The following is a 12,222-nucleotide window of genomic DNA, read 5'->3' on the forward strand; positions in this document are numbered from 1 at the left end:
GTGTGTGTGTGTGTGTGTGTGTGTGTGTGTGTGTGTGTGTGTGTGTGAATAATCCTTGATCTAAATATGTAAATCTAAATGTAAATGTTAAATCTTAAATGTTGAAGTTTACATTTAAGTTTTACTGTTTGCTGTTGGTGCTCGGATCGTTATGACATCATCATCCTACAACAAAAGCAACACCTGTTGCTGCTAACGTTGCTAAAGATTGTATTTTAAATTTGAATACAAAATGTGTTCAATGAAAACAACATGAATGGTACCTGTAGTGAGTGCAGCTCTGACACCGGCTGTAACAGCAAGTTTGATGTCTTGTATGGAAGTGTTAGCGGCATTAGCAAYGTTAGCAGTGTTATTCAACATTTTATKTTACACTTGGMACCACATAAACTGTTCCTAGACTCAATTATAGAGATGATTCCTGACAACAAAACTTAATATTTATTAACCTGGTATATTTTGAAACATAATTACTGTTATGTACATCCARTTTTCTGTCAGCCCCTTTCAAGATGGCCACCACAGCTGATCAACATCATCAAACACTTAAATGTCTCAAACTCAGTCTGTTTAACAGATATGAAGCTAAAATTTGTTGTGGTTGTAGCTGAGAGTCATTCTCAACATAGAATCTGAGCTGAAAAGGATTAATTAAAGTCTGTCCTACCTGCCTCCTGTTAGAGCTCACCTGGACAAAGAGAAGGACGGGTTGATGTACCAGCTGCTGCCCAGCTGTGAGCACTCGTGTCCTCTCGGTATCGGATCATCAGAACCGCTGCTCAGCCTCTCGCTGGACGGGGCCCGCGTGGCGTCCGAGTCCCCCGTCACCGTAAAGATGGAATCTGAGAAACTGTGCCTCTCGTCGTGGGCCAGCGGGGCGAAGCTGAGCTGGACGATCTGCCGGGCGCTCTGGCACACCGGGCCGTGGATGGCGGGGGTCAGGGTCGGCAGGTCAAAGGTCAGCACGGTTTGGGTGCTGGAGGTCAGCAGCTCCTCGCTGTCCAAGCTGTTGTACGACGTCCCCTTGGCTCGGTGGGACTCCATGATGCTCTCAAAGTGGCGGCTGAAGGTGTCCTCGGTGCCGGAGCGAGGACCAGAGACCAGGATGGGGGACTTCAGAGCTGGGTTGTGGTTGTCAAAAAATGTCTCCGTGGGTCTGGGTGAAGAGGACAGTTTTATTTTTTACCACAGATGTGTTTAGAAGTTAGAAAAACTGAATGAATTATTGATGTTTCTGTTTGTGAGCAGATGGAAAATGAGGCCACGAGCTGCAGATTCTGATCAAGAGCCAGGTCAGAGGAAAGTCCTGCTGATGAAAACCAGGTTTTACTAAAGGGCAGTGAGTGTAGGATCATGGTGTGCGTTTTGTGTCATATTTGTTAATGTTTGAGATGTTAACTGATGGTGTTCTTATAATCTGCTTCAGCTGTTAGCTCAATGTTTATGCCATTGAGGCAATTTAGCTTTTAGCTTGATATTTGCTCATTTATTTTTTGACTCAGATATTTTACTACTTTTTGTTTTAGATTGGTGTTTCCTTGTTATAGCTTTTTGCTACAGTTTTGCCGATTTTAGTTAATAACTACAGTTTTTTTTTTTCATTTTAGCTTTAACTACTGTTATACTTGTTTTAGCTTTTATATATTAATGAGCAAATTTGAGCTTTAGTTATTATTTGTTAGTTTTAGTTATTGTTTGGCTGGTTATTTCATTTAGCTACAATTTTGTAATATTTGATTATTTGGCTAATTTGAGATTTTTACAGTTTTATGCATTCTAGCTTAGCTTTTAGCCATTCTTTAGATAGTTCCAGCTTGTAGCTACTCTTTTGCAGGTTTTCGGACATAGCTATAATTTTGCTAGTATTAGCTTTTAGCTAATGTTTTGCTGGTTTTAGATTTTTGTTTAGATAAGATAAACCTTTATTGTCATTATAGAAAGCACAATGAAATTTTAGCTACTATTCTGTTAAATGTATTTGTTTAGTTACCGTTTCAGCTAATTTTAGTTTTGTACTGTTTAGCTAGTGTTAAGCTTGATTGAGCTACTGTTCTATTGATTTTAGCTCTTGTTCAGCTTGTTTTAGCTATTTTTCAGTTTGTTTTTGCTATTGTTCAGCATGTATGAGCCACTGTTTAGCTTTTTTTTAGCTATTGCTCATCTTGTTCTAGCTGCTGTTATTTTAGGTACTAATTTTAGCTACTGTTCAGGTTGTTTAAGCTACTGTTCAACTTCTTTTAGCTAATGCTCAAATTGTTTTAGCCATTGAACAGCTGGTTTTAGTTACTGTTCAGCTTATTTTAGCTACTGTTATTTTACGTACTTTTCAACTTGTTTTTGCTACTTTTCAGCTTATTTTAGCTATGGAACGACTGGTTTTAGTTACTTTCAGCTAGTCTTAGCTACTGTTCAGCTTCTTTTAACTAGTGCTCAGCTTGTTTTAGCTATAGTACGGCTTGTTTAAGTTACTGTTCAGCTTGTTTTAGCCATTGTTCAGCTTATTTTAGCTACTGTTATTTTAGGTTCTTTTCAGCTTGTTTTTGCTATTTTTCAGCTTATTTCAGCTATGGTACAACTGGTTTTATTTACTTTTCAGCTAGTTTAAGCTACTGTTTAGCTTGTTTTAGCCAGCACTCAGCTTGTTTTAGCTATAGTATGGCTAGTTTAAGCTACTGTTCATCTTCTTTTAGCTAGTGCTCAGCTTGTTTTAGCTATAGTACGGCTAGTTTAAGTTACTGTTTAGCTTGTTTTAGCTACTGTTCAGCTGCATTTCAGGTGTTCACCTCTTCAGGTGCCTGAACACCTCTGGCTCCTCCTCGGCGACGTACAGCTGCTTCCTGCTGTCGCCTTGCATCCTCACACTCGCCCAGCTGACCATTTCTTCCTCTTCTTCCTCCTCACTCTCCACTCCTTTCTCCTCCTCCTCCTCCTCCCCATCTGTCCTCACCCTCATAGGACTACTTCCTGTCCCGGAGGTGCCCTGAACGCTGCGGTTGCTGCCGAACGCAGAGTCGGCGTCGTCATGCTGCTCGGCCAGCAGAACCTCGTCGATGTCCGTCTCGCGGTAGCAGCGGAGCGGGACGGCGTCCAGATCGGTCTCCGAGTACTTTAGCGTCCAGCGAATGATGCCGGTTTTAGGTGACGTCCCAACGATAGCCGGGGGCGGAGTCACAAGCTCAACCTCCACGTGCTGCACCTCGTGATTGGCCGACAGCAGAGGCAGGGAGGACGGGGGAGTTGGAGTGGGAGACTCACTGGAGTTACCACTGGGGGGCGCCGTGGAGGAAGAATCTACAGAAATAAAGAAATAAAGACATTATTTCTGCTTCAAACACTCCGTCTTCGAAATAAAAGTGTGATTTGTACTTTTCCCTCCGCTGCCAGCTGCCTCCTCTACAGGGGTCCCGAACAAAAACTCCCACTTGGCTCGAGCTATTTTCTGACAGTGAAGGGAGGGAACAGGAGCTGCTGTTCGGCTGTCCGTCTGTAAAAAAAACAGCTGAAGGTTAATCTGCAGAGCTGCAGACAATCTGTGCTTTAATGAAGGGAAATAAGAAACTTAAAATAACAAAATGTTTTTTATGCTCTGTTGGTTAAAAAACAACGAGCTCAGTTCAGAACACAGCAGCTAAAGTTCAACAACACTTTTAGCTGTTAATTGTTTTGATGCTGATTCAAGAATTCAAACCCATTGTTTTAATTTTTCTGTATTTATTTTTTGTCTTTTTATGCTACTTCTAGCTAACGTTCTCTTACCTTCAGACATTTAAACCCTTTTACTACAAAAGCTTTTAGCTAGCCTTTTGCTACATTAGCTAACTTTTATCTACTTTTAGATTTTAGTTAGCCTTCTGTTTTGTATGGCTGGCCTTTTGCTACCTTAACTTTTGCATAACATTTTGCTACATTAGCTTTTAGACAGCTTTTTGCTACTATAACATTTAGCTATCATTTAGCTACTTTTAAGTACCATTCTGCCACTATATGTATTTAGCCAGCCCTTTGCTACATTAATTTTTAGCTTGTATTTTTTAACACTTTTAACTTTTCTATGTAGTCTTTTGAAACATTTAGCTTGTAAATAGCTTTTTGCTACTTTTAGTATTTATTTAGCCTGTTGATATTTATGGGTGGCATTTTCATACTTTTGGCTTATGGTTAGCTTTTTGCTACTTCTAGTATTTAGCAAACAGCAGTCCGGTAAAAGGCAGCGGTCGCTCAGCCCCACGGCCCGGCAGAAACAGCTTTTGATACTAATGGCTGGTCTTTTTGCTAATTTAGCCAGCCTTTTGCTACTTTAGCTTTTAACTAGATTTTTGCTACTTTTACTTAAATTTTTATCTGCCTTTATTCAATATTTATGCTACTCTGCTTTTAGCCAGCCTTTTGCTAATTTTAGCTAGCCTTTTACTACTTTAGCCTTTAGCTAGCTTTCTGATTCCTTTAGCTTTAACAGTTTAGTTTTAGCTTTAACAGTAAATCTTTTCAGATTTTAATAAAAATAGCCGTTGTTCTAGTTTCCTGTTCACCTGTTACCTGTTCGGCTGGCCTCGGCCCGGTTCCCACCTGTATTCCTGAGGTTGCGGCTCCGGTCTCGTTGCTCTGGTGGCTGGACTGGCTGGACTCTGGGGACAAGCAGTCTCTGTCCCCCAGACTCCCCGTCACCCCGCTGGAGCTCCGCGAGGATGACCCGGCCATTGCTTCGTTCCGCTCCGGTTCTGGAGCTTCTCCCACCCTCTGCTGTCCTGAATCACCTCGCCCTTCCTCGTCCTCCTCCTCTTCCTCGTCAGAGTCCAGCACCACAGGCCCAAGCAGAAGAAGTTCTCTCCTCCTCTGCTCGGCTCGTTTCTGCCGGGCCGTGGGGCTGAGTGACCGGTGCCTTTTACCGGACTGCTGGTTGCTGAATTCCAGCCCGGGTTCTGTTTGGTTCCTCCACTGCTGCCYGGAGGTCCAGCTGACCGGCGCCTCCTCAACGCTCTGATGGATGAAGAGCCTGCGAGCCAGCTCCGTACAGTCCTCCCTCTCAAAACCGTTCAGGTCTCCCGTCCTGTCCAGGCCGGGAGACCAGGAGTCTCCGGTGTACTGCGGAGGCTGGTGGCGGTGCGGGGTCGGGGAGTCTGGCACTCGGATCTCGGCCTGGAAGAGCCTCGGGTCTCTGAGGGGGGAGCTGATCTCGGTGGGAGGGTGGGAGGGCCGGAGTACTCGTGAAGGGACGGCAGGAGAAGTCTGAACCGCAGATAAAACCGAGCCCTGGTGTCTCTGGTGTCCGGTCTCCTGATGTGCGTGGTGGTCCATACGGGGGTTCTGGGGCTGGTGAGGGTTCTCGGGTGCTGGCATGGTTTGGTTGTTGAACGGGATGTTCATCTTCAGCGTTTGATTAAAGTTTTGTGCTTTTGGTTCTCCGGACTCGAAGCTGCACTGATGCTCCTCTGAAGTGTTGTGCGGTGAGGAACCTCTGGGCTCGGTGAAAACCGGAGTCACTTTTGACGCCTCCTCAGGGCTGCGAGCCGGAAAACAGGATTTGCTGTAACTCAACTGGTTCAGGCCTTCGATACTGTTATTTCCCAGGAACGTTCCCTGCGATGAAGAGGATTGGTCGATATTTTTATGGGAGGCCGGACTTCCTGCCACTCCTCTATCCTCTCCTGCAACGTGGAGAGGACTTTGAGGCTCAGCAGGAAATTGTTTCAGAGGGGACCAGTAGGTATCCTGACTGTATTCAGGATTCCTCCTGACGTTCTGATGCTGAACCGGAGACCCGGCCCAGGACTGGCAGCGCGGCTGTTGGGTAAACCGTGAAGAAGAGGCGTTCTCCAGAGCGTGGGCCAGTTTGATCCTCAGTAAGGGGGAGCCGAACTCCTCCACGGCCCTCTGTGTCGCTGCCCTGCCGATTAGGTCCAGGTGCGGCTGTCGGAGTCTGGGGGAGAACAATGTCTGCTGGTGAGTCCCCGGAGACCCGAAGGTCAGTTTGGGGCTGGAGCTGCACGATGAGTCAGGACTACCGAACCACACGGGGTCACTGAGGCGTTTCTGGAAGCGGGACCGGGCCGAGTTACGTGGACTCTCCACGGTCTTCACRTTGGACTTCTCTACGTAGCTGAAGCTGACCACAGATCGCGTCTCATCAGAAGGGGCGTGAGGGACGCCGACGGGCGGACCCCAACACCTGGAGGCTTTAGGTGAGGTTTTGGTTTGTGGACTACAYGCCACGTCCTGGAGCAGACGGGAAGCGGAGGTCGTCTTTCCGACGGTTGTTTGGCTCGTTAGCTGAGAGAGGAGCTCCGCGGGGCTGTCCTGAACTGAAAGCCCCTGAGCTTCCTCATACTCTCCATTCTGATCCGGGGTGGTCCTCAGTTCCACAAAAAGATGAAGGACTTTTCCAGACTGGGACATGACCTCGTCTCAGCTCGTAATGAGGACACAGGAGCAGAAATGGAGCAGAGAGACTGTCTCTTTCTGGTTTTTAGTTTTTTTTATGCTGCTGGCTGTTGTCAGTTTATTTTTAGCTGGTCTATCTTCTCCCTCGAAGAGCAGAGACATTCGGGTTCAGACGCTGGAGCACAAACCGGCCCGCGGGACGCCTTCGTTAGCACCAGAGTCCTCATACCTGTGAATGAAAGACAGAAGGAGTTTGTCTTAAAAGATGCTGTTTATAGAGCTGCTTACATTAAAGCTCTGATGACCTGATTTAAACATTCAACAGGTCTGTCAGTTCGACAGATAAACAGTGGTGGGCACAGTTCTGCTAATCCGCTAATAGAGGAACTAGCTTCTCRTTTAGTGCATTAGCTCTTTGGCTAACTTTGAAAAACTTTAGCAGACTGATTAGCTTCTGCTAAGCTAAAAGACATGCCTCCCCTCCCTTGCAAAAGAGATCTGTGATGGAGCTTTTGCCTGGTTAAATAAAAGTAAATAAAATAAATAAATAAATTAGGTTTGAATAATTTTAATTCCACTAAAATATTCACAAGTGTAAAACRTCTATTTTTAATGACGTTTATTCAAAATAGAATCAAAATTATCCCCTCTTACAAGCAGTGCCTAACGTGTCAGGCACTGTTGTTTAGCTTCTTTTAGCTAGTGCTCAGCATGTATAAGAGTGTCAAAAAGAAATAAAATAACATTTAACAATATTTAAATAATAAATACAAAAATCGACTATGTACAAAGTATAGTAGAGAAAGTATCTGCTATGTGTTGTTTGACTAACTTCATGCTGTATTTATAAAAACACAATCTGGATCTAGAAGTGYTATTATTCTGAAAGGGTTAAACTGGAAGTATCACAAGTYAGACAGAGCTACAACTCTGGTTTGGAATGGACGATTTGCCATAAATGATCGCACCCACCTTCATATGTATTAGCTCGAGAGCTAATGCTATTTTGTCACATGTATATGTACATATTAGCTTGGTAGCCAACGCGATATCACCATATATCAATGTATTAGCTCGAGAGCTAATGCTATTTTGTCATATGTATACTATGTATTAGCTTGGTAACCAATGCAATATCACAAAATACTGTATATATAAAGTAGCTCAAGAGCTAACATTACATCGCCATATGTATTAGCTTGAGAGCTAATGCTATATTGTTATAAGTACAGTTTTAGCTCAGGCATTACTTTATATTGCCATAATATTAGCTTGAAAGCTAACAAGAAACCTAAGAAGCTAAAGCTGAAGTGAGCAGCTGTGTTGTCCTCCATCATTATCAGTTTCAGGCAGATTAATTGCTACATTCTTCTCTCTGTCAACACACTCGGGTTTAATTTAGGGCCTGATCGTCAGACATTGTCCAAGATTAACCTTCAAGCTGGATACAGTTCTCAGCCTGACACCTGAGCAAGTGTCATCATTTACCCAGCATGCTTTGTGACATACTGTAAATGACATAGCGTTGTCTGTGTGACAATATTTATATTTTTTAATTTACAAAAACTAAACGGCCTACTGTATTTTTACAGTCAAAGTAAATGTTTCTCAAATCATGTTAAACCTACTCTGGGTTCCCTTTAAGAAACAGCCATCCTGCGGAGAATCTGCTGATAATGATTAATGATGAATGTGCGAGGATATTAATAAAGGTCTGTGGCCTTCTGGAGGAGCTGCAGTGTCCTTTACTGATCTTGACTCTATTTCACACTAATCCTCTGACATTTGGGTAAATTTTTTTGTGTTCTTGCATTTTTCCAAAACTGACAGACAGACCAGGTGGGAGAAGCACCCGAAGAGAAAGAAACAGTCCTTTGTCTAACCTTGATAAACAAAAAGCCACAGCTGCTCGGCTCTGATGACTCATCCTCTGTTGTCCCTCTGAGTTAGAAACGCTCACAAAGGATACAGATTTACTCCTTTGGGTCCTTGGTCTTTGCTTTTATGAGCCACATCACAGGTAATTAAACCCCATGCAGCTCTAATATTAGCTCCCTTCATATGATGTTGAGCTGGTAGGGGCTCGAGCTAATATTAGCTCTCAGCTTGCTCTGCTGCGTTCTGTGCTTTCAGCAACACAACAAGTTCTGCAGTTCAGTAAAAACCTGAGGAGATTAGGGTGGACATTCAGCTTATAATCCATCTAATACTTGCAAACGCAAACTAGAAATATATTTTCTGCTCAAATGCAGCATGGGCACTGACAGTCTTTACTAAAATTAGCTGAAACTGACTTGTTTAAAAGGGGCAATATCATGTAAAAATCAACTTTTTTTTTGTTTTATATCATGTTATAATGTTATACTCTCATAAAAAAACATGCCCAAAGCCTTGCTCTGACTCATTCATGCATGTTTGAGAAATTCTGCAGCATTTTTAGACAACCATGCTGAGGAGCAAAACGACAGGTGGGGACCAGAAACACCTTTTGGGACCAGAAACGCCCCTGGGACGTGTCTTTAAGCCGAACTTCCTCATCACGGAGCACATCTCCCCACCCCCACCCCACACACCTCGCCCATGACTCCTGCAGGCTCTTGGCAGTAACAGGGCAAAGTGAAAAACTGTCTGCTGCTCTTAACACTACTGCTCACTCAGTGAAGCTCTTTTCAGATTCAAAATACCTTTGAGGAAATGTATTTTCAGATGCCAAGTAAACTGCATCATAGCGCACGCTATGTCATAAAAAAACACACAATAAGAGCTTCGGCCGCCTGACCGCAACTGAAACGTGCCAACGCTTTGCTCTGAGTATAACCTTGTGTTTTCTTCAGACACTTTCAGATAAAAGCGAGGAGTTGTCTGACTCATGCCTGCAGCAGAAGAGTTTCTGTGGAGAGAGACGTAGGAACACGAGGTCGACGCCACGATGGTCATGACCTCGTCGACTTTACGACGCCTCCGTTCAACTCCGATGAATCACACGTAAACAAAAACACTAATCTTTCAAACATTTAGATGTTTTAGGATCATTTCAGGTGACAAATTATTTATTCTAGACTCAGTTGTTGCGATTTATTTTCAGCCAGTTTAACATTGTAGGAATGACTTTCAGCTAATACTACACCTAATTTTAGCTATTTTTGTGTTTAATAAGGTTGATTAGCTCAAGTTGACTCCAATAATTAGTCCGCTGTAGATGTGTATTATTTTCATTATAATTCGTGCAGTGGTTCTACAGATATTTTGCTAATGCACAGACACACCAGGGCTGGGTATTGGCAAGAATTTGGTGACATGATACATATAATACAATATGATATATCGCAATACACAGTAGGGGTGTAAGAAAATATCGATACACTGAAATATCGCGATATTTCATTTCCCGATACTGTATCGATATTCTAAAGCCCTGTATCGATTTTTTATTAAGGTTTAAAATGTCAACTTTCCTGCCAGCCGTTCATTTTTATGTTGTAGTTCAGCCTCTGACCACTAGTTGGCAGCAGTGAGCCAGCCATTTGGCTCCTCTACCTSCTTTTGTTAAGTGTTGGGTGACCATATTGTAAATTAATATTAAAAAAATAAAAGCTGCAAAAAATATATTTTCAAACTATTTATTGTCAAATTTAGTCTAATAATTGAAAACATGGATGAAATCAGAAGTATGAAACAAATAAAATAAAATACATACAAAGCAGAACACAGCTAAATGTATCAAAAGCATGTGTATGTAATATTAGAATTTTCTGAGACAATGAATTTTGGTTTTTCATTTTTTTCCCCTGTAAGAGGTTTTTATAATAGAATTTTTGGACAAAAAAAATCGCAATATATCGCATTGCTTATAGTATCACAATATAACGGGATATATTGTATCGTGACCCCTCTGTCATGATATGTATTGTATCGCCAAATTCTTGCCAATACACAGCCCTAATACACAGTGGTAGACAACGTTCTGCTAACCTGCTAATCCRCTAATAGCTRAACTTGCTTCTCATTTAGCAAATTAGCTTTCTTGTTTCGCTAACTTCAGGAATTGTTAGCCTGCCAATTAGCTTCCACTAATTTTAAGTCCACTAAAAAATTCACAAGTGTAAAACTTTAATTTTTATGCCGTTTATCCCAAATTAAATAAAAAACTATCCTCTCTTGCAAGCGGTACTGGAAGTGTCAGGCACCATGTGTGTGGCATGTAGCCTCTTTAGCAGCTAAACTTTAAACTAAGTGCATCAAAAAGAAATAAAATAACTAATGATATTTAATATTGTACAAAAAAAACAAATTGTCTATATACAAAATATGGTAGATAACCCTTTTTTATGTTTGACTAACTTCTTGCTGTATTATAAAAAATACAAACTGGGTAAAAGAAATGCTTTTATTCTGAAAGGGGTAAACTGGAATTATAACAGGTTAGGTGGAGCTATAACTGAACTGGTCGACTTGCCACAAATGATTTCGCCCATCTTCAAATTACATGCGATACTGTAAGCAAGGCAATATAGAGCCTTTTTTTTTTACAAAAGATTCTATTTTTAAAAGCTCAGTGTAAAGAAAACATGTATTACATGTATGTATTAGATGTATAAAATATAATTAAATTCTGTTTATTTTTATGCAACCAAAATTAAATTTTCACGTCTTCTTACAACATCCATCCATTAAGCCTTAATTTAAAGTTGATACAGTGCTTTTGAGAATTGATACAGCGTCAGGAAAGGAAATATCGAAATTTTTCAGTGTACACGTATTTTCTTGCACCCCTATTAGGCCCACAAGAAGAAAGCTCTGCTGCTTTGAAAGGGTTTTCACATGTAGGTAAAAAAACAGCAGCTAATTGTTGTAAATTAGTCATTCTTTGACTTTAACAGATTCAAGGAAGCTGTAACTGAGGCTGAAAGCTGCTAAATTCCTCAGGTTTGTCTCCATTAATGAGTTGTTAGTCAGATGGTAATGACCCACCAGCTCTGATGGCGGAAGTTTGGGTTTTTTCTGAATTGTAGAAAGTGAAGGACACTCTCGCTCTCCTCCACCGTTTTTTAAGGAGCGAGGCATTTGAGGCTCCTCGTTGCCTTTAATTTCACAACTGAAAGTGATCATTTAGATCTTTAAAGTACAGAGAGGTTAATTAATATTTATCTTGTTGTAGAGGGTATTTTGAGCGCTCTTATTTTGGAGGTGTAATTCTAAAATGAGTTAACGCTTCTGATGGTTGCTATGTTTTATGGACGTATTAACAGGCCCACACACACTGATTATACTAAGATATGCAGTCCCTTTACCTCGCACTTCCTCACACACGTGAGCATGTCACACCCGCCCACGCAAACACACAAATACACAACCCAACACGGTGCGATCAGAGAGGAACAGAGTGTTTTTCTGTCCAGGGTTCACTTGTCGGAACATCTGGATCAGCTGCTCCTCAGGGTCCTTATCGACTCTGTCCTGTCAGCAGAAACCAGGAGCTCATTTGTTCTACAGACACACAAACCCTCCCTCCCTCCTCCCTCCSATACCTCCCATCTCACCTCCTCCATGGAGGATTTACACCTCCCACTTCATCCGTTCTGTYGTCCCTTTCCTTTCCTTCTTTCCTTTCCTCTTATTAGAGCAGAGCAGCCGGTGCAGACCTGTCCGATCAACTCAGATCCCCCCCACAACAGAAACACTAAGAGCAGCCCCCACCCCTGCCCTTCACATACATGCTGAGTCAGTGTGGAGTTGTTAACGCTATAAGCTCAGGGGTGCTTTGAAGACAAGGAGGCAGCAGTTCAATCTGGACACCCCCCCCACCACCACACACACACACACACACACACACACACACACACA

General features: G+C 42.4%; 1 protein-coding gene across 3 annotated transcripts in view; it reads right to left on the bottom strand.

Moving 5' to 3' along the window:
* LOC106521992 (PH and SEC7 domain-containing protein 1) overlaps window positions 1-6,607 on the bottom strand; it is a 49,616-nt gene extending 43,009 nt beyond the window's left edge. For 2 of the 3 annotated variants that reach the window (XM_014014795.1, XM_014014794.1), the window contains exons 1-4: window positions 4,537-6,607; window positions 3,367-3,484; window positions 2,784-3,291; window positions 689-1,156 (exon numbers count right to left, since the gene is read on the bottom strand). In XM_014014795.1, the coding sequence (XP_013870249.1) occupies window positions 689-1,156; window positions 2,784-3,291; window positions 3,367-3,484; window positions 4,537-6,393 (2,951 nt within the window). In that variant the 5' untranslated portion in view covers window positions 6,394-6,607. The remainder of the gene's footprint in view (window positions 1-688; window positions 1,157-2,783; window positions 3,292-3,366; window positions 3,485-4,536) is intronic. The other variant, XM_014014796.1, reaches the window with a different exon arrangement.
* Window positions 6,608-12,222: the final 5,615 nt, after the last annotated feature.

The sequence above is a fragment of the Austrofundulus limnaeus genome, unplaced genomic scaffold (genome assembly GCF_001266775.1).
Source record: "Austrofundulus limnaeus strain Quisiro unplaced genomic scaffold, Austrofundulus_limnaeus-1.0 Scaffold119, whole genome shotgun sequence".
Classification (NCBI taxonomy): domain Eukaryota; kingdom Metazoa; phylum Chordata; class Actinopteri; order Cyprinodontiformes; family Rivulidae; genus Austrofundulus; species Austrofundulus limnaeus.